The sequence below is a fragment of the Macaca fascicularis genome, chromosome X (assembly GCF_037993035.2).
Source record: "Macaca fascicularis isolate 582-1 chromosome X, T2T-MFA8v1.1".
NCBI classification, from domain to species: Eukaryota; Metazoa; Chordata; class Mammalia; order Primates; family Cercopithecidae; genus Macaca; species Macaca fascicularis.
The window spans coordinates 31,969,354-31,991,746 of record NC_088395.1 but is presented as its reverse complement, the minus strand read 5'-3'; the positions used below and the strand labels follow the sequence as shown (position 1 = coordinate 31,991,746).

The window sequence follows — 22,393 nt, the reverse complement described above, 5'->3', positions numbered from 1 at the left end:
AATAGAAGCGAAGACAAGGTAGTTGGAATTGTGCTGTAATTCATTTTAAACGTTGTTGCAATGTCTGTTTCAGTTACTGGTGGAAGAGTTGCCCCTGCGCCAGGGAATTCTAAAACAATTAAATGAAACTGGAGGACCCGTGCTTGTAAGTGCTCCCATAAGCCCAGAAGAGCAAGATAAACTTGAAAATAAGCTCAAGCGGACAAATCTCCAGTGGATAAAGGTTAGACATTAACCATCTCTTCTGTCACATGTGTTAAATGTTGCAAGTATTTGTATGTATTTGTCTCCTGGGTGCTTCATTGGTGGGGGAGGAGGCTGGTATGTGGATTGCTGTTTTGTTTTGTTTTTCAACCTGACCGTTTGCCTTGGCTGTATGTTTTGTTGTGGCTAGAAAAAATGATGATGGTGAATGGCTTTACATTAGTGACCAAATGCCATAATTTATACTACAATTTTTTTGCCTAAATTATTCTGAAGAATTAGACTGAAGAAATGATGAAGTATTTAATTCAGTGGCCAGGTATATACTGACAGCATTGAATCTAAAAGGACGTGGTCTGGTTCTAGTTAAACAAGTATCATAAATCAAAATTAATTATTCACACCTAGATTATAGATTTAATAATTAATGTACACTAACGTTCTCCACAAGTTTATTTACTTACCTACTTATTAACTCGTGAGTTTTCATCTTTCCACCTTGAATACTATATAAATCTAATATTAATACTATTTATTAAATTAATGCATATTTATTTTATATAAAGCAAGTGGTGCATATGAATTTATAATAAAAAGCAACATCAATTGATCCAGCACTATTTATTCAAAGATAATCATTTCCTCACTGTATTGTCATGGCATCTTTGTTATAAATCAAGAGAACTTGTATGTATGAATCTGCGTCTAGATTCTATATCCTCTTCCATTTGATTAACTCTGTACTATAACAGTACTTCACTGGCTTAATTACAATCTTTTTTTAAAAACAATTCTACTGAGCTATAATTCACATACCATTTAACTCATTTTAAGTGGACAATTCAATGGTATTGGGATATTACTTTTTTAAGCTGTGATAAAATATATAACATAAAAAATTGTCATTTTAGTCATTTTGTGTGTACAATTCAGTGGCATTTATTACAACCATCACCACAATTTATCCCGCCCCCCAATTTTTTTTTTTTTTCTTTTTTGGAGATAGAGTCTCGCTGTGTCGCTTAGGCTGAAGTGCAGTGGTGCGATCTCGGCTCACTGCAACCTCACCTCCCAAGTTCAAGTGATTCTCCTGCCTCAGCCTCCTAAGTAGCCGGGATTACAGGCGCCTGCCACCATGCCCAGCTAACTTTTTGTCTTTTTACTAGAGATGGGTTTTTGCCATGTTGGCCAGACTGGTCTCAAACTCCTAACCTCAGGTGATCCGCCCACCTTGGACTCCCAAAGTGTTGGGATTAGAGGTGTGAGCCACTGCGCCCAGTCTCCAAAATTTTTATTACTCCAACCAGACAGTCTGTAACCATTAAGCAGTAGTTCCCCTTTCTCTGTCTTCCCATCCACTAGTAGCCTCTGGACTACTTTCTGTTTCTATGAATTTGGCTATTCTAGATCTTTTACATAATTGGAATTGTATATTTACCACTTTGTGTCTGCCTTACTTCACTCAGCATAATATTTTCAAGGCTCATCTATGTTGTAGCATGTGTCAGAATTTCACTCCTTTTTATGACTGAATAATATTCCATTGTATGTATGTATGCAATCATTTTATTTACACATTTTGGATCTGGTTGTGTAAACCATCCAACTTTGTTCTTCCTATTCAAGATTGCCTTGGCTACTTTTGTTTCTTTGAATAAATTTTAGAACCATGTTGTCTATTTTTACATAAAGCCTGCCAGGATATTGATTGAAATTTTGTGAATCTGGAGCTCAATTAGCATCTTTACAATACTGAGTCATCTAATTTGTGAACATCTCGAATTGTGTCAGGTTATTTATTATACTTTTTAAATTGATGATGCTGACATTCTAATAACAGATCATTTACATGACTGATAAAATATTTAGGAACTAAAATAAGTACCAATTTTATGACATTAAAACCATAATGTTCGCTTAAGTCTCTGTAATTCAAGCAGGTAGTTATTTGGGGGAAAAAAAAAACCCTTCTTGGTTTCTACCTTTAATGATTGCAAAACATCTGTGTAAAGATATAGACTTTTATGTATGGAGGGAAGGTGGTGTCCCAGCAATTAAATTTTACATCTACATAACAATGCAAATGAAATCATCCCTCATAAAAAGAGAACAAGGAGACAGGATACCCAAAATGTCCTACAATATCTCAGTACATCTTATGGCAAAAAAAAAAAAAAATTATAATTGTAGGAATTATGAGATAACTATCTAAAATATACAATAGCAGGTTTGTGGATTGTGAACGAGTGAAGGTTTTGTGTGTTCTGAAACAAAATAAAAAGTCAAATTTTTATGATAGAAAATTAAAACTGAGGTTACGAACACCATCATGTATATATTTATGTTACTACAGCATCCATAATATCTGTTTCTTATGTCAAAATTATAATTTTAATGCAATGTCTTTGCCATTAAATGCCACAGGATTTGGAATTTTATTCATTAGTCATATTTAAATTATTTAATCATCTTTTCTCCATCCATATGCCCCTGTATCCCTGTTAGTTTAGATTTAGGGATACAAAGGAAATGATTAGTACCAGATTTAGGTAAATAACACAAGTTTTTTTTAAAGTTAAAAAAGTGGCTTATAACACTGGCAGACCATTTTGATCTTCATTAAATCTCAAGCTCTTACTTATTACAGGAGGGTAGAAATAAAGCGGACCCCCTCCCTGTGTTCTCGAGTCCTATCCTTCATCCAAAGCTTAGAGTGGGTGATATAATTAGAACTAGTGGGTCATAGTTATTGGGACATGAATATGTCAATTCCTTAGTACATAGTATCTCCAGATATATCCTAATATCATAATCAGTTGGCAGGTGCTTTCTGCACAGCTAACTAATATGCTGCATTCTGCATGTTGAGCCAACTGACCACTTACTTTTGTACCTTTATTTTATTTTTTGAGACGGAGTCTCACTTTGTTACCCAGGCTGCAGTGCAGTGGCACGATCTCGGCTCACTGCAACCTCCACCTCCCGGGTTCAAGCGATTCTTCTGCCTCAGCCTCTCGAGTGGCTGGGACAACAGGCGCACGCCATCACACCCGACTAATTTGTATTTTTAGTAGAGATGGAGTTTCACCATGTTGGCCAGGTTGGTCTCGAACTCCTGACCTCATGATCCGCCCACCTCAGCCTCCCAAAGTGCTGGGATTACAGGCGTGAGCCACTGCACCTGGCCTGTACCTTTATGTTTCATTGCTGAAGAGAGAAAACAGCGGGTGAAGATAATATAGCTATTTCTTTAAGGGAGTGATGGACCGTATAATGAGTTCATTGCAAAAGCCTGTTACCTTGCCTTGGCCTGGGTAGCTTCTCTTTAAGCGGATATGGAAAGGGTTGCTTTAAACTGAATATAGCCATTAGCATAAATTTATGGGTGCCTGCATGCAATGAAGGCTCATGAAATGATATCCTCATTCTTGTCTAATACATAACTTGACCTTTTACAGTCTTTAACAATAATACCCATAAGAGCCACAAAGTGGGGATGTTATTAAAGCTAGCCTCTGTGTTTCTCTCTCTGAGCATCTCATTCTATGATCTTTATACACACTTCTGACTCAGGTGTTTTTAATATTTATCCCTCTTCATATTTCTTTGTATTTTCTCTGAACATGCATGTGGGTGTAGGAGGCTCTCTTGCCATCATCATCGCTCTCTTCCTCTATGTTTCTCACTGTTATGCTAATTTTCATCTATGAATTGACACCTTACTGTATTTATTATGAATCTACTTTTTTTTTCTTTCTTTCTTTTTTTTTTTTTTTTTTTTTTGAGACAGAGTTTTGCTCTGTCGCCCAGGCTGGAGTGCAATGGTGCGATCTCAACTCACTACAACCTCTGCCTGCCAGGTTCAAGCAATTCTCCTGCCTCAGCCTCCCAAGTAGCTGGGATTACAGGCATGCACCACCACGCCCGGCTAATTTTTGTATTTTAATTAGAGACAGGGTTTCACTATGTTGATCAGGCTGGTCTTGAACTCCCGGCCTCAGGTGATCCGCCCACCTCGGCCTCCCAAATTGCTGGTATTGCCAGTGTGAGCCACCGCACCTGGCCATGAATCTACTTTTCTATATGCATATTTTACACTATTTTTCTGCCCCGGTGGTTTATGTAACACATTCTCTTCTACTCTCCTTCCCTGACCCCTTTAATCCCAGTTTCATTTCCTTTCATGTCTTTTTATTTTGTGTCCCCTTTCCTCATTCTTTATTGCTCTTATACATGTTATATGTGAGTATTTTTTTAACTACCCATTTATTTAAAACCAAAATATACTTTGTCATTCTTTATTTTTGAATCATATTGTATCCTTCCTTAATTTAAAAGGTGAAAAGATGGAACATTCATTTTGCAGGCTCAGGATTATTTAGGTAGAAGGAGCCTCATGAAACTAAATTATTTTCACATCTTCTAGATTAGAACACCGAGTCCTAGAAAGGTTATTGAGACCATGTAGCTCTCTATTTAAATATAAAAGTGATTCCAAAATAAAGAATGGGGGTTTTAACCTTTTGGTGAAGCTCAAGTGATTTCTATGTGGATAATACCCTAGAAAAAAAAGAAAAAATATGGATTCCCATTTCATTCCATTGCTCCTTTAAATATTAAAATGGGGATTTATTTTATTTTAAAAAAACTATATAAGTTTTTGCTTTGCTTTCTGCCCTTTTTGAGAACTAAATGCTAGGTTTTTAAATTACTTTCTAGAACCTTCTCTACTGTGGAACATTTATGATTGTGTAATATAGCAAAACATGTTTATGTTGTTTCAGAGTTAGTTAAAATCCTATTTTTAATGTCAAGTAATTTTATAGGTAGTATATGTTATGCATTCCTGTTTTAATAAATATATTTTCATTTTGTTAAATAAATTTAAGTTTTCATCATATTTTACATGTAAACAGTAACTTACTATCTACACGTAAAATACCATTTACAAATAAAATATGCTGTTTAAATGTAAATAGTAAATTACTATTTGAACTTGTTACTGCCCAGACAGTATAAAATGGTGCATATAAAGAAAAAAGCATTTTGGAAAATAGTTAAGAAATTTTGCTGGAAAGTGAATTTTACTTAAGTGCATCTTTAAAAATCTTATTCACTTTACCTAGGAAAAAGATAGGTTTACAAATATAACATATATAACGAACCTTTAATATGGGAATAATTTTCGTAATATTGGTAATAGTACAGGTATTATTTTCAAAAAATCACAAAATAAAAATTATGAAAGTAAAAATATAGTGCAACTCCTAGCAAAACTATCTTCCACAATATGCAGTTGGCTGTATCTAAATTGCCAGAAATCTGGTTCATTTTGTATTAACCTTTAATCATGTTGCTTCTAAATATGTATCTGAGGAGTAAACGCTTTAGATTTATTTTCATTTGTATAAGGTAAATAAATGTTTAGTCTTTTTCCAGACATATTTGCTATGTAATGACAGTCATTATTAGTCATCAGTATAAATGTGAATAGCAAAAAGGAGAAAATTAAATAAAGCTAAAGCTTGACTTTCCCACTCCTTGCTCAAAAATGAACACTTTGTCCAATCAATTTCCTATCACAAGATGATGATTAATAGATTGTTCTAATAGTTACCGTTCAGTCCTGTCCTTAATGTGATATTTTTTCTTTTTTTCTTTTTTTTTTTTTTAATGATACTTTAAGTTCTAGGGTACATGTGCACAACGTGCAGGTTTGTTACATATGTATATATGTGCCGTGTTGGTGTGCTGTACCCATTAACTCATCATCTACATTAGGTATATCTCCTAATGCTATCTCTCCCCCATCCTCCCACCCCACAATAGGACCTGGTGTGTGATGTGATATTTTTTTCAACCAAAGAATAGAATCTTCACTGGCATTGTTACCATATTGACTGGTATTTATGGAACCCTGGAAAAAATGCTGTAAAATATCTAGTAGGGAGGATAATAATCATTATAGGAAATCATTTCTCTAGCTGGAAGTCATAGCAGGGACCAGATAGTTCCACTGGAGCTTTTATGTGCTCATGATTTTCTCCCTTAAAGTGTATTTGTAACACAGTTCACACAGCTTTCAATTTTATAAATCTGTGTGCTAAAATGCTATTATATAAGAAAACAGGTCAGGCGCGGTGGCTCACGCCTGTAATCCCAGCACTTTGGGAGGCCCAGGCAGGTGGATCACAAGGTCAGTAGATCGAGACCATCCTGGCCAACATGGTGAAACCCCATCTCTACTAAAAACACAAAAATTAGCTGAGCATGGTGGCGCATGTCTGTAATCCCAGCTACTCGGGAGGCTGAGGCAGGAGAATCGCTTGATCCAGGGAGTCGGAGGTTGCAGTGAGCCAAGATCATGCCAGTACACTCCAGCCTGGCAACAAAGCAAGACTCCGTCTCAAAAAAAAAAAGGGGGGTGTTCACCTATTTATTGGGCATATAGTCTGATAGTTCCTAGAAATCCATGATCTTGGATGTTTTCTTTATGTAAGTTCCTGGAAATCCATTATTTGGATGTTTTCTTTATGTAGTTAATAGTCACAGCAAAACTGTAATTAAATTATTTATTTAACAGCTATCTAATGAAGGACTACTATGTGCCACATTCTGTTCTAAGCATATCATAATCGCTTCCCACCCTTCCCTTATTTAAAGGACATGCATAATTTTATAGGGCTTGGCATTATAAATATTCATATCTCTAATTTATAGTTGCTAAACAGTTGGAGGCTGAGGGTTGGGGGAAGGGAGTAGTAATTTAAAGTTTATAACATAAGCATCCTTGACTTTACCTCCTATAATTTCACACTGACATGAGGTTTATTACTAGGTTGTGTGTCATGAGTACATCTCAATTTGCTCTGACAGTTCTGGTTTTTGCCTGTTATCCTATCATAATTTTTAATAGCTCCCTCTTTCATTGTCATAAGTATTCCACTTTAGAAGATAAAATATAGAAAGAGGGTCACTCTAGTTATGAGAACAAACATCAGGCTTTTAGAGCTAGGTTTGGCCCAGTGCTCAATAACTATTATTATCATTATTGTTTTTGTTCTTAGCAGCAGCATCGTCCTTGTCATCATCATCTACCTTCTTACTACTTTAGTTAAGCTGAGAATTTCAGCCTATCCAAGAAATCTGATTGGCATTATTACCCAATTAATCACTCTTTAATGACAATAAGTATATAAGAATACGTAATATTTAACTTTCCAGATTTTTGAAATGTTACACTGTGTATGGAAAACTCTTTCTAACCGTGTTTTTTCTCTACTCTCAAATCATAACAATCATCAATACAGAAGACGACTTCTATGACCAAATTCATGGTTGTTTTTTTCCCCACACACCAAACAGCGGACCCCAACTGGGTGTCTCTAATTCAGTTCTGACACTATCCACCCAGAGATAGTGTCAGATCCCATAGACTGAGGGCTCAGTCCCTAGGTCTGCCTCCTCTGCACCCCCCACCACACACACACCAGTCTCAAGTCCAGGCCTCTGGAACTTCTGACCAATGGGCTTCAAGTTGGGGTTCCCATGACCCCCTCTTTGGGTTCAATTAATTTGCTAGAGCAGCTCACAGAACTCAAGAAAACACTCACTTTCACCTGTTTATGATAGAGGATATTGCAAAAGACACAGATGAAGAGATGCATAGGGTGAGGTATGGTTGTGGGGTGGGAATGAAAGGGGCATGGAGCTTCCATGCCCTCCCTGGGTGCACCGCCCTCTAGGAACCCCCATGTGTTCAGCTACCCGGAAGCTCACTGGACTCTGTCCTCTTTGTTTTTTATGGAAGCTTCCTGACATCAGCATTCCTTCCCCAGGGTATATGGTGGGACCCTCTCATAGGAGGTTCTTAAGACCTATAATCTGAAAGGCGGGGGAGCATTAGAGTGAAAGGAGAGCAGGAGAAGATCAGAGGCCTGCCCGTGACACCCAACACACCCAACATTATAACAAAAAAACTGTAACAAGGGCTATGGGTGTTATGAGCCAGGAGACTAATTCAGGTTGTGGTGAAAATTCAATGAGGTAGTAGATGGAACATGTATAACACAGTATCTGGCATATTGTAATTGCTCAAAAAATGTTAGCTTAAAAACAGTAGGAGTAATACTAAAATAGAAGAATGCAAAGACCAAGCACAAAATTATCCCTGATTCTCACCTTCTCCAAATTCTCCAAAAGTCTTACCTTCTTAATCAGACAGTTATAAATATGGCTCTTGGGGAGAAAGCTGAACTATGTGCTACTATTATGAATGCAGCAGGTGAAGGAGAGGAGAGTTAGAGGCGGCAAGACAACAAAATGGCTCTCGTGGAAGGCACAGAGGGTTTTCAGCCAGTGCTCTCCCATTCCACTGATATCATTATTTTCATTTTCTTTGACCAGCTAGCATTTCAGCTAAAATGTGTTGGAAAGTGATAGATTTTTCTCCTCACATTGCCTAAGAAACCCAACAAAGCCAGCATTGTTTTCAAACACCAGCATTTTCACTTTTAAAGTATGAACATAATTCAGAGGACCTTTTAATTCTGAACATCATTTTTATCAATCTATTAGCCTGACTTTAACCCAGAAATCCAAGCAGAAAGCAATTCAACTTTCACACTGCTTCTCCATCCCTTCCCCCTACCTTTATTTTTGATATCAGTTTCCCCCATTTTGGCAAAGTAATGGAAAATCATTTGTAGAAGGTTACATTGAAGCCAGATAATTTTCTATTAGGAAACCTCACCAAATACAAGATTATTTGTTCATTTCAATATAATAATGTTTTAAAAAATATAACAAAAATCCAGCATAAATTGTGAAACACTGATACTTGTGCACCAACTTATTTCCATATTGAAACTTTATTATTGCCACTGTATACATACTGACAATGTATATCAAGCATGTAAATGTGTCACTTAAATATGCTGTGCCCCAGATTTTATTTAAAAGTTAAGTTAATTTTCAACTAAAAACAAATTCGACTATTCTCAGCAATCTCCCCTCCCTGTTCGTGATGGATTTAAAATGAAGAAGAGTATAAATGATGATGAAAAGAGAAAGGAGGAGAACATTTCATAACTCTGCATCTTCAGTGTAGCATTTTAAGTAACTCCTTTATTAGCACAAAGGTGTTTACCTATAGCAATGAATTCTAGAAAGGAGAAGAAATGACATAATAAAAGGGGATTTTGCTAATATAAAATGTTTTTTCTTTCCTTTTGTTTCTGCAGTACCTTTACTTATATAGCACCAACCCTGAGACTAGAGGGAGTTTCCTTCCTTTCTAATAATTTAATGATCGTGAAATGATATGAAATGGAAGTTTTCATATGCCAACTCCTTAAACTGAGGTTAAATAAGGAACAAAGATTAAAGGCCATATTTAAGAGCACATACTGTAAATTCTAACCCAGTTTCATGTATTATATCACCTGCAAAGCGAATATGTTATACAAAAGTAAAATAACAGAGTGATTTTTATTAAAGATCAGAATCATACCAAAAATGAACTTTTCTGTCAAATCTTTGTACTGATACATCAAGATGTGAGTTTATTTATGTAGCTTAAAAAAAATAATGCTAAATGCTGACTACTATATTCATGTCAGCTGACCCCTAGTGCTTCAAACTGTAGAAAAGGGATACCAAATGCTGGGTTGTTATGTATTCCATTTTTGCCATAGACCACCTGCCAAGGCTTATAACAGATCTGTAATGGGTTTCTTACCTTTTATTGTGTAGAAAATGGATTGATAGATTAGGCCTGGGGCCAGTGAACCATGGAACCCCAGGTTTGCAAGAAAGAGTTTATCACCCTTTGATGTTATTTCTCTCTCGTGTCAGCTGAGAAGGATGAGCTAGATTATCTGAAAGTAAGTTGGATGCCAAAATCAGCATTCCCCTCATTTATCCACCTTATGGTTCAGGGCAAGGCCACTGTATGGGTAACAAAAGGGCTGATAAGGGCCTGATGGAGAAATTTGGGTTTTCTCCCTTTTAATTGGCTTGCTCATATTAGAACTAATTACAAGACATTGACGAGAGCATTTCATTGTTTGTTGCTAGAGAAAATCAATCAGTTTTACTGTGGAAATGAAAGCATTTGAGCCGAATGTTGCACTTATAATTTGTGAACATTTGCAGTTATCACCAGGACAAGTATAGTCCATCTTTGGCATGGTTGGCCAAGTGTGGGGGGGAAAAGAGATGGACCAGAAAATGGGCCAGAAACCAAAGTCATCACAAGGATATTTCAAGAAAACTCTATTTGTTCTGATAGTTGCATTCTGTAGGCAACCCGTGACTGATGTTTATACCTCAAATGCAGTCTAAAAATATTTTTTTATGAAAGTGACACATTCTGACTGTGATGTGGGTGACATCAACAGTTTCGAATAGGACAGTAATTCTTGGACTTATTGAAACTTTTATAAAAGAATGAACATTCTGAACTCAATTGCAATATAAATGACTATCATGAAGATTGCTTCTGTTGGTGCTATGACTGTTGTGACAAATTTTAGACCATTGCAATTATCTCCTAGAGGTTGCTTTATTGTTTTATTTTTATCAGTGGTGTGTGTTTTTCTGTTAGAATCATTGAGATGCTGGTTAAGGAAGAGAAAAAATTAATATGCAGGCCCTTATTCATTGGGAACAAATAAAGGACAACACACGAAACAGGAAAATTAATAGAAAAGATACTTTATAGGTAAGGTTTCCTATAATTTGGGAGCAGACAAAAACTATCTATCTATCTTAATTACTAAAATAATTAAGAAAGATGTTGAGGCCGGGCACGGTGGCTCATGCCTATAATCCCAGCACTTTGGGAGGCCAAGGAGGACAGACGACTTGAGGTCAGAGTTCAAGAGCAGCGGCCGGGCACGGTGGCTCAAGCCTGTAATCCCAGCACTTTGGGAGGCCGAGACGGGCGGATCACGAGGTCAGGAGATCAAGACCATCCTGGCTAACACGGTGAAACCCCGTCTCTACTAAAAAATACAAAAATCTAGCCGGGCGAGGTGGCGGGTGCCTGTAGTCCCAGCTGCTCGGGAGGCTGAGGCAGGAGAATGGCGTAAACCCGGGAGGCGGAGCTTGCAGTGAGCTGAGATCCGGCCACTGCAGTCCAGCCTGGGCAACACAGCAAGACTCCGTCTCAAAAAAAAAAAAAAAAAAAAAAAAAAAGAGTTCAAGAGCAGCCTGGCCAACATGATCAAACCCCATCTCTACTAAAAATACAAAAATTAGCTGGGCATGGTGGCACATGCCTGTAATCCCAGCTACTTGGGAGGCTGAGGCAGGAGAATCATTTGAACCCAGGAGGTGGAGATTGCAGTGAGAGGAGATCATGCCACTGCACTCCAGCCTGGGCAACAGAGTGAGACTCTGTCTCAAACAAAACAAAAAAAGGAAAAAAGAAAGATGTTGACATTAACATGTTCAAGTCTTTAGGCTGAAACTAGAATGCAATATGATTAAATAATCATTTCTATTTTGGGTGAAGTATGAGTTTTCTTAAAGATACTCCTTTCCAGCTTCTCAGTTCACATGTGGTTAATCCCAGCGTGGCTTCAAATAGTCTAATGGTTTGTATAACGAGTGCCACCATTCTATGTTCTCATTCTCCATGCCTCATCTCAGTCCTGGAAAGATCACTAAACTTGCAGTTCATAACTCAGTCTAGACCCAGGTTCACCACTCACTAATTCATAACTATAGGCCACTTATTTAAATCTCTTAGTGCCTCTAGTTCCTCATTTGTCCAACAATGATGCATGATGAAGCATGTTTGCTCATCTCCCAGGGTCTAGTGAGGAACTAAAAACACAATATATACTATCATACTTTATTATGAGGAGTTAAATTGTGGTTACTATTACAAAGTAGGTTACCATAAAATTCTAATAGCAGTGGTAAAGGGAAAAGGTCCGTGTGCTATCACGTAGAGCAGAACTTCTCAAACTTTAATGTACAGCAGGTCTTTGAATAATGTCTTTTCATTTAACATCACTGTGTTATAATACTGGCAAGGAAAAGAATTGTATCTCAGCTGGGGGGACACTGTCTATGTGGGGTTTTCTCATGTCTCTGTGGGTTTCCTTCTAGTACTCTGGTTTCCTCACACATCCCAAACTGTGCGTGTTAGGGGAAGTGGTGTGTCTACATTGTCCCTCTGTGAGTGTTTATGTGTCTGTGACTGTGCCCTGTGATAGAATGGCATCCCTGCCAGGGTTGGCTCCTGTCTGGTGCTCTGAGTTGCCAGGATGGGCTCTGGCCTCCCAAGTCCCTGAACTGGAATATGTGGCTTGGAAAATGAGTGACTGAATTAATATAAATTACTGTGAAATAAAAATTCATATAGTATTCAATAATCATAAAGATGCGTGACAATAATTGATGCTCTACAAAATTGCTCAGGGAGCTGCCATATTGATTATTGTTTGTTTTTGAACTTCGTGGTGAGAAAAGGCAATTCTGGCAGTTTTTGCTTTGCAAACATTTATTCCTTGAATGAGCCACTGCCACTACAACCACTATCACTCACTGATTCACCAAAAACTGGGTAAATAATTTTCCTCCTGGTTTTTATTAATTTTTCTAAAGTGGATGTATATCTCACATTTATTTCTGAGGTTAATATTAGAAGTGCTTGGGGTCTTTATTTAGATGGTTGGTCATGTTTTGTGAACACAGGTATGCAGTAGGAACTTAATTCTTGTTTATCATTTAGCCTATGGTAAGATTGGTTTCATTACATGTCATTTTGCCTAAGTCACAGTTTCCAGGAATCTGTCAACAACATTAATTGATGACTTACTGAAACAAGAATCACCTTGGGATCTTGTTAAAATCAGGTTACTGATTCAATGGCTCTTGCATAGGACCTGAGGTTCTGCATTCCCCACTAATTTCAAGATGCTGATTCCCTAGTCCCTTTGCTCTACATCTTAAATGGTAGGGATGTAGAGAGTGGCTATCAAGAGTCTGTGTAGGAGTTGACCACCAATCCCATTCGTTGGAATGCATACAATGTATTCTCAGATACTGGAAAGGCCTTTGCTAAAAGATTTTTTCTCTTGGTATTTATGAAGCACATTCATCCAACCACAGAAGATACATATCAGCTTTGACAGAAAATATGAACACATTCAAATGATTTATACCTTTGAAACATAGATTGTTATGGGGTTCATAACCCAAGTATGACTTTGCCACAGATCCACTCAATTTCCTTCCTCTTTCTCTGCAATATATTGTATATTGCAAGAAGCTCACCTCCACTCACCTTATTCCTCAGGCTTTCTTCTCAACTATCTTCTATATAGATTTAACCAGTGGGAGGCGTTGGCAGGAGATTGGAGAGCAGGAGAAGGGGAGATTTCAGAGTATTTCTTTTTTTTTTTTTAATTTTTTATTATTATACTTTAAGTTCTAGGGTACATGTGCATAACGTGCAGGTTTGTTACATACGTATACTTGTGCCATGTTGCTGTGCTGCACCCATCAACTCGTCAGCACCCATCAACTGGTCATTTACATCAGGTATAACTCCCAGTGCAATCCCTCCCCCCTCCCCCCTCCCCATGATAGGCCCTGGTGTGTGATGTTCCCCTTCCCGAGTCCAAGTGATCTCATTGTTCAGTTCCCACCTATGAGTGAGAACATGTGGTGTTTGGTTTTCTGTTCTTGTGATAGTTTGCTAAGAATGATGGTTTCCAGCTGCATCCATGTCCCTACTAAGGACATAAACTCATCCTTTTTTATGGCTGTATAGTATTCCATGGTGTATATGTGCCACATTTTTTAATCCAGTCTGTCACTGATGGACATTTGGGTTGATTCCAAGTCTTTGCTATTGTGAATAGTGCTGCAATAAACATACGTGTGCATGTGTCTTTATAGCAGCATGATTTATAATCCTTTGGGTATATACCCAGTAATGGGATGGCTGGGTCATATGGTACATCTAGTTCTAGATCCTTGAGGAATTGCCATACTGTTTTCCATAATGGTTGAACTAGTTTACAATCCCACCAACAGTGTAAAAGCGTTCCTATTTCTCCACATCCTCTCCAGCACCTGTTGTTTCCTGACTTTTTAATGATTGCCACTGTAACTGGTGTGAGATGGTATCTCATTGTGGTTTTGATTTGCATTTCTCTGATGGCCAGTGATGATGAGCATTTTTTCATGTGTCTGTTGGCTGTATGCATGTCTTCTTTTGAGAAATGTCTGTTCATATCCTTTGCCCACTTTTTGATGGGGTTGTTTGGTTTTTTTTTTGTAAATTTGTTTGAATTCTTTGTAGGTTCTGGATATTAGCCCTTTGTCAGATGAGTAGATTGCAAAAATGTTCTCCCATTCTGTAGGTTGCCTGTTCACTCTGATGGTAGTTTCTTTTGCTGTGCAGAAGCTCTTTAGTTTAATTAGATCCCATTTGTCAATTTTGGCTTTTGCTGCCATTGCTTTTGGTGTTTTAGACATGAAGTCTTTGCCCATGCCTATGTCCTGAATGGTACTACCTAGGTTTTCCTCTAGGGTTTTTATGGTATTAGGTCTAACATTTAAGTCTCTAATCCATCTTGAATTAATTTTCGTATAAGGAGTAAGGAAAGGATCCAGTTTCAGCTTTCTACTTATGGCTAGCCAATTTTCCCAGCACCATTTATTAAATAGGGAATCCTTTCCCCATTTCTTGTTTCTCTCAGGTTTGTCAAAGATCAGATGGCTGTAGATGTGTGGTATTATTTCTGAGGCTTCTGTTCTGTTCCATTGGTCTATATCTCTGTTTTGGTACCAGTACCATGCTGTTTTGGTTACTGTAGCCTTGTAGTATAGTTTGAAGTCAGGTAGCGTGATGCCTCCAGCTTTGTTCTTTTGACTTAGGATTGTCTTGGAGATGCGGGCTCTTTTTTGGTTCCATATGAACTTTAAAGCAGTTTTTTCCAATTCTGTGAAGAAACTCATTGGTAGCTTGATGGGGATGGCATTGAATCTATAAATAACCTTGGGCAGTATGGCCATTTTCACGATATTGATTCTTCCTATCCATGAGCATGGTATGTTCTTCCATTTGTTTGTGTCCCCTTTTATTTCACTGAGCAATGGTTTGTAGTTCTCCTTGAAGAGGTCCTTTACATCCCTTGTAAGTTGGATTCCTAGGTATTTTATTCTCTTTGAAGCAATTGTGAATGGAAGTTCATTCATGATTTGGCTCTCTGTTTGTCTGTTACTGGTGTATAAGAATGCTTGTGATTTTTGCACATTAATTTTGTATCCTGAGACTTTGCTGAATGGGCAAAAACTGGAAAAAATCCCTTTGAAAACTGGCACAAGACAGGGATGCCCTCTCTCACCACTCCTATTCAACATAGTGTTGGAAGTTCTGGCTAGGGCAATCAGGCAAAAGAAAGAAATCACGGGTATTCAGTTAGGAAAAGAAGAAGTCAAATTGTCCCACTTTGCAGATGACATGATTGTATATTTAGAAAATCCCATTGTCTCAGCCCAAAATCTCCTTAAGCTGATAAGCGATTTCAGAGTATTTCTTTCCCTCCTTCACTGCTTTGGGCAAGAGCTGATATGGAGTAAGTGGCCAAAAAATATTAGCTATTATTAGGTCTTCTAATAATGATCTTCTAAAACCACTTTTTCAGTGGTTACCCCCATTGATTTGCCATGAATATCTCTTCAGACATCTTTGCAAAGAATTGAGCCTGACTTTAGATACTCATTCAAAATCAAAATCAGTAATTTTAGGATTGAGGACTCTGGTATTATTTAAGAACTCTTAACTGTACCAAGCCTCACTCCCATTTCTGGCTTTCCCCATATATCAGTTATGTAATAACTACAATATTGTAAAATTTGCAATAGTGTTATGTAACAAATCACCCTAAAACTTATTGACTTAAAATTATCAACATTTATAATTGCACACAGTCTATGGGATCCCGTGAGCTGCTGTGTTATTCTGGCTCACTCATACATTTTCAGTCAGCTAATGGGTGAGCTAGGGACTGGCTTATCTAGGATAAGCTCAGCTAAGATGACTCACCTCTGCTCCATATGGTCTCTCATCATTCAGCAAGCTCTCTTGGGCTTGTTCTCATGCAAGAAACAGGATTCTAATAGAAAAGCAAACAAGGCTTCTTGGAGCTTAAGCTTGGAACTGGCTCACTCATTTCTAACACATTCTTTTAACCAAAGCAAATCACAAGGCAGGCCCATATTCAAGGATTAGGGAAATAGGTTACAACTCCTGATGGTAGCAACTTTAAAAGTCACATTGCAAAAAGATGTGCATACAGAGAGGTCATCAGTGCAATCTACCACACCTTGCAATCTATTAAGTTTCTCACCCCTCTCACAAGTAAGGTATTCTATTAAGATGCATTCCTCTGTATTCAGGTTTCTAATCAACTAGTCCTGACTCTCATGTAATATTAACACAGTATCAATATTCTCAAAAGCCAGTAGTCTAGAGGGTCACAAAGATCCTCAAAGACACTTTGTGCAAAATCCTAGGAGGATAAAAACAGAGTACATTGGTTTATGTATACATTCAGTATTTATTAAGTGTTGACAGTATGGTATTATGTTAAGGAATGAGGATAGAGTTATGAACAAGACAGACACTTGTCTTTATGGATCTAACATTTGGAGGGGGAAAAACATTAAAATGGATTATATCATTACAAATGCAGCTGTTCTCATTGTCTTTTTAGATTTCTCGGGTTGTCGAGTGAGCTACTATAATAAAAATACCTCAAGTTTCAATGTTTCAAACAATATAGATACATGTATCTTTCCCACATTAAGTCCAGCCTAGGTACATAGTCTCTTCTCTAAAAAGGAACACAGGCTAGCAAGGCGGCTATACTATTCTCAATGTAATGCTGTATTTAAAAATCTTCATGATGGTGCCACAAATATCTATGCATTCTTTTTCTTATCAAGAGAACATATACTGCCTTCCCAAGACAGACCAGTCAAATCTCATTGACTTACTGCATCCAGCTAAAAGCCCATTGTCTGTGGATGATGCCCTGTCTTCTCTATCAGATCCAGATATGGTTCCTCATGGTCCAGTGACCTATAAAGTGAAAGTTACACTATCTGCTCCTACCACAACCAATTCTCTCTTTTTAAAATTTTTTTAAAATTTTGTGGGTACATAGTAGGTGTATATACTTATGGGGTACTTGAGATGTTTTGATATAGGACATCATGGAGAATGAGGCATCTATCCCCTCCAGCATTGATCTTTTGTGTTACAAACAATCCAATTATACTCTTATTTATTTTTAAATGTACAATTACATTATTTTGATGATAGTCTCCCTGTTCTGCTATCAAATACCGGGTATTATTCATTTTTTCTAACTATTTTTTGTACCCATTAACCATCCCACTGCCCCCTCCCCCTCTATCCTTCCCAGCCTCTGGTAACCACCTTTCTACTCTCTATCTCCATGAGTTCCATTGTTTTGATTTTTAGAGCCTGCAAATAAGTGAGAACATGAGATGTTTTTTCTGTGCTTGGCTTATTTTGCTTAAGATAATGACCTCGATTTCCATCGGTGCTGTTGCAAATGACAGGATCTCAATCTTTTTTATGGCAGAATAGTACTCCTTTTGTGTATATGTGCCACATTTTCTTTATCCATTCATTTGTTGATGGACACCTAAATTTTTTCCAAACCTTGGCTATTGTGAATAGAGCTGTAATAAACATGGGAATGCAGATATTTCTTCAATATACTGATTTCCTTTATTTGGGTATATACTCAGCAGTGGGATTGCTGGATCATAGGGAAGCTCTATTTTTAGATTTTTGAGGAACCTCCAAACTGTTCTCTATAGTGGTTGTACTAATTTATATTCCTACAAACAGTGTACAAAGTTTTCCTTTTTTCCACATTCTCTCCAGCACAGGCGCAAAGACAGCAGTAAGTGCTGGACCACCTATGCAAGACCTAGACTATAAATCCAGAACTTCTCTCCCTCTCCACGCCCCCATACCCACCACTCCATTCCGAGTTTTCAAATGTAAGCTAAGATAAATGATTTAATAAAGCTTTTTGAAGTCAGGGATGAGAAAAATAGTTGCTTTTTACATAATCCCACCATCAAAGCAATAATTGCTTAGTTCAAATTGTGGTGATGCAAACAAGGAAAACGAGAGAGCATAAAACAGGGGGATCTGACGCAGTCCAGAAGTCGAGGGAATGGTTGTTTTTAGATAATTATTAGAGAAGATACTGTGATTTGGTTTGAAGGCAGAGCTCACTGAAGTTCTCTAGTTCTGGATATACCTATCGAAAAATTCTTACCCAAACAAATGTCTCAGCGATAAGAGCAGCCTTTCCCCAAATGCCTAAGTTTTTTGTTTTGTTTTGTTTTGTTTTTCAAAATCTTTCTCTGGAATGGAGGCTGACCTTGTCGTTGACTTATTCTTCACCACAAGTAAGAGTCATATTAATCTTGAAACAGACAGAGAGGCCACTGCCTCCACTGATAATTTGCATAATTTTTTTTCTACAATTTGGTGCTAATTAAAATGTGAAAGGGGTAGTGATGATATCGGTAAATGTAATAAGGTTATTCTTTGTTCCTGAGAGAAAAGATAATGTCACCAGAAAGGGTTGTCTGTATATTCACATAAGAGCAGGAAACAGGAAGCGAGACAGAGTAAGGTAAGATAGCATACTAGTGTATCACATAGTCTGGTATAGCCAGTGTAGAATATTTATTTCAAAAAACAAATAAAAATAAAGTTCTGCTTTGCTTTGAGAGTGTTTTTTTTTTTTTTTTTTTTTTTTAATCCTGTATAGTTAGATCGACATGTTGCTACTCTGCCTGGTTCAAATTTTGATTTCACTCTGTTCCAGTTATATATGCTATGCAACAAACCACCCTAAAAGTTACTGGCTTAAAATAAGATAGTTTTACGATTTCTCATAATTCTGAGAGTTGACTATGATATTCATGTGCTTCACCTGATATCAACCAAGACACTGGGAAAGCTGGAAAGTCCAAAATGGCCTCACTCACAAGACTGGCATTTGGTGCTGACTACCAACTGGGAACTCAGCTAAAGCTATTGGCCATGAGCCTCAGTTTGTTTCCATTCAGTCTTCTCCATGTGTCTCCTTTGGCTTCCCCACAGCTTGGTGGTTGAGTTCTGTGAAGAAGCCTTCCAAAAGAACAAGCACCAATCATCAAAGATTTATCAAGCTTCTGTTTGTATCACACTTGCTAATATCCCACTGGCCAAAGCCAGGCATATGGCCAAGTTCAGAATCAAAATGAGAAGAGATTACACAAAGACATGAATTCCAGGAGGTGTGGTTAATTGTGGGGCTGCCAAATAATCGCCTTCCACAAATTCCTTACTAGCTGTGTCATCTCTCTGTGGTCTCAATTTTCTCACCTGGAAACAGGAACAAAAATGGCCCTATAAAAATGGACTAAGATATATTAGGTTGGTGCAAAAGTAATTGTAGTTTGGGACCATGAATTTTAAATCACGATAACTAGGCTCAAACTCATCTTTATTAATCAAAGTAGGAGCCATTACAATCAACACGTTTTTGCCAAGAAGAAATAAGTGTGTTTATTCCTGTATCGTAAAAATACGTGCTTTGGGATTCAATGAACCCTTGGAAAGCATTTTCTGCATCCTGCTAGTTGTGGAAGCATTATCCCTATAAAAAGTTGTCAAGATGCTTGAAGAAGTGGTAGTCAGTTGGTGAGAGGTCAGGTAAATATGGCAGATGAAGCAAAACTTCGTAGCTCAATTCATTCAACTTGTGAAGCATTGGTTGTGTGACATGCGGTTGGACATTGTCATGGAGAAGAATTGGGCCCTTTCTGTTGACCAACGCTGGCTGCAGGCATGGCAGTTTTTGATGTATCTCATCAATTTACTGAGCATACTTCTCAAATGTCGTGGTTTTACTGGGATTCAGAAAGCTGTAGTGGGTTAGGTCAGCAGTAGACCAGTGATCAGTGACCGTGACCTTCTTTTGGTACAAGTTCGGCTTTGGGAAGTGCTTTGGAGCTTCTTCTCAGTCCAACCACTGAACTGGGCATCGCCAGTTGTCATATAAAATCCACTTTTATGTTGCACGTTACGATCTGATCAAGAAATGGTTTGTTGTTGGCGTAGAGTAAGAAAAGATGCACTTCCAAACAATCATTTTTTTATTTTCGCTCAGCTTATAAGGCACCCACTTATCGAGTTTTTTGACCTTTCCAATTTGTTTCAAATGCTAAACGACTGTGAAATGGTTGACATTGAGTTCTTCGGCAACTTCTCATGTAGTTGTAAGAGGATCAGCTTCGATGATTGCGTTCAATCGGTCATTGTCAACTTCTGTGCCCCGCATCTTCAAGACTCTCATCTCCTTTGAAAACCTTCTTGAACCACCGCTGCACTGTGCATTTGTTAGCAGTAACTGGGCCAAATGTGTTTTTGACATTGTGAGTTGTCTCTGCTTCCTTACAATCCATTCTGAACTCAAATAAGAAAATCGCTCGAATTTGCTTTTTGTCTAACATCATTTCCATAGTCTAAAATAAACATAAAATAAACAATAAGTAATAAGTCATTAGCAAAAAACATAAAGCAAGAAATGCTCATTAAAATGATGTATAACATAAATACATTTATTTGAGAATTGTATTTCAATATCAAACGGCAAGTTCCATGAATGTGAAAACCGCACTTACTTTTGTAGTCACCTAATAACACATTTAAGAAGCTTAAAACTGTGCTCAGCACATGGTAAGACACCAGCAAGTATTAGTTACCGTTATTTTTTAGTAGTTTTCCTACAGAGCTGTAAATAAAATAAAATACTTTCCAAACATTGATAAAAACTATAAAGCAGTAATACATTATAAGCTTCTATCCTAGTCTGCCTTCCCCTCAGGGCTTTAAAATGTGTCATTTCTGTAAATGTTACCTCTGACATGAAAGCACCAACACAATGTTCAGCAATTCCCAGTGATTGTGACAAGAGCCTCACTCTCCCTCTTTCTTTTTCTCTTCCTGTCTTGCTCTCCCTTTTCCCTATTCTTTCACTCACTTTGATAAGGCAAATTGCCAAGTAGTCACAAAATCCTAGACAAACAAGTCTGTACCTATGTGGGCGATGCTGTGGATTTAGAAAGGGAAACAGTTCCTTGATAAATTTCTCCTGTAGTCCTGAGTTTCCAACCCCTATGTCATTCAACTCTAGAAATCTTCTGGTATTTTCTCCCACTGGTCATTTTCACTCAGACTGCCATCACAAGGAGACTACCCAATGGTCTTTCCATTTGTCTGTTTTCTTCCTTGCCTCTCATTCCCTGCCTGGTCCACCTAGAAAGTCTGCCTTTTTTCCTTCTCTCTTACACCACTAATCTCTAAATCTGACTTCTCCTTTCTAATCCCGTAGAGCCTGCCTTGTCACCTCCAAACAAGGTCCATCTTGGCCTCCTGTTATCCTCAGCCCACAGCAATATTTCACTTACAACCTTCATTAGTTTCTACCTCAGGTGTGTCAGGCATTTAGTTTGTGCCAATATTTTATTTCTTTTTATATCTATACCAAGGCTGCACTAGACTGTCCAAGTAGAAATTTAACTGATTCCTGTTTTGTAGTCCTTCCCACTCCTTAGGAGAGTTAAAGATTCCTGAGCGTGTTAGGTAATGATAGTTAACATTTATTAATAACTTACTGTGTGTCAGCTATATTCTAAGTGGTTTACACTGTTAGAAGTAGAATAACCTAAGACTGCTAAACAGCAGTCTAGAACAAAGCTGAATTCCTTGCTTACCTTGCAAGGGGGAATGTGGTACATACTAAAGGATTAATAAATGTTCACTATTAAATTGATTGATTGTAGTGGTGGTGGCAGTGGTGGTGATTTTTAAAGTGTGGGTCAAATTTTTTTTCCCACAAATCCACATCCATGTATTTAAGAAAAGATAGAAATTTCATTCTATCTTTTTGTGTGCCTTTGAGAGGACACCCCTGGCACCAAACTCCCAGGCAAATGCCACCATCTGTATGATTTTCCTTCATTTGCCACCGTAGGCACAGCAGGTACTACTAGGTTAACCTTTTCTTTTGCAAGCCTTCTCTCAAAATAGTAAACACTTTAGCTGTTGGAAAGCTGTAAT

At 37.7% G+C, this 22,393-nt stretch overlaps 1 protein-coding gene across 16 annotated transcripts in view; it reads left to right on the top strand.

Annotated features, from left to right (window-relative positions):
- DMD (dystrophin) overlaps positions 1 to 22,393 on the top strand; it is a 2,153,717-nt gene that overhangs the window by 1,318,201 nt on the left and 813,123 nt on the right. For all 16 annotated transcript variants that reach the window (XM_015443662.3, XM_065538825.1, XM_065538826.1 and 13 more), the window contains one exon: positions 74 to 223. In XM_015443662.3, coding sequence (XP_015299148.3) covers positions 74 to 223 — 150 coding nt within the window. The remainder of the gene's footprint in view (positions 1 to 73; positions 224 to 22,393) is intronic.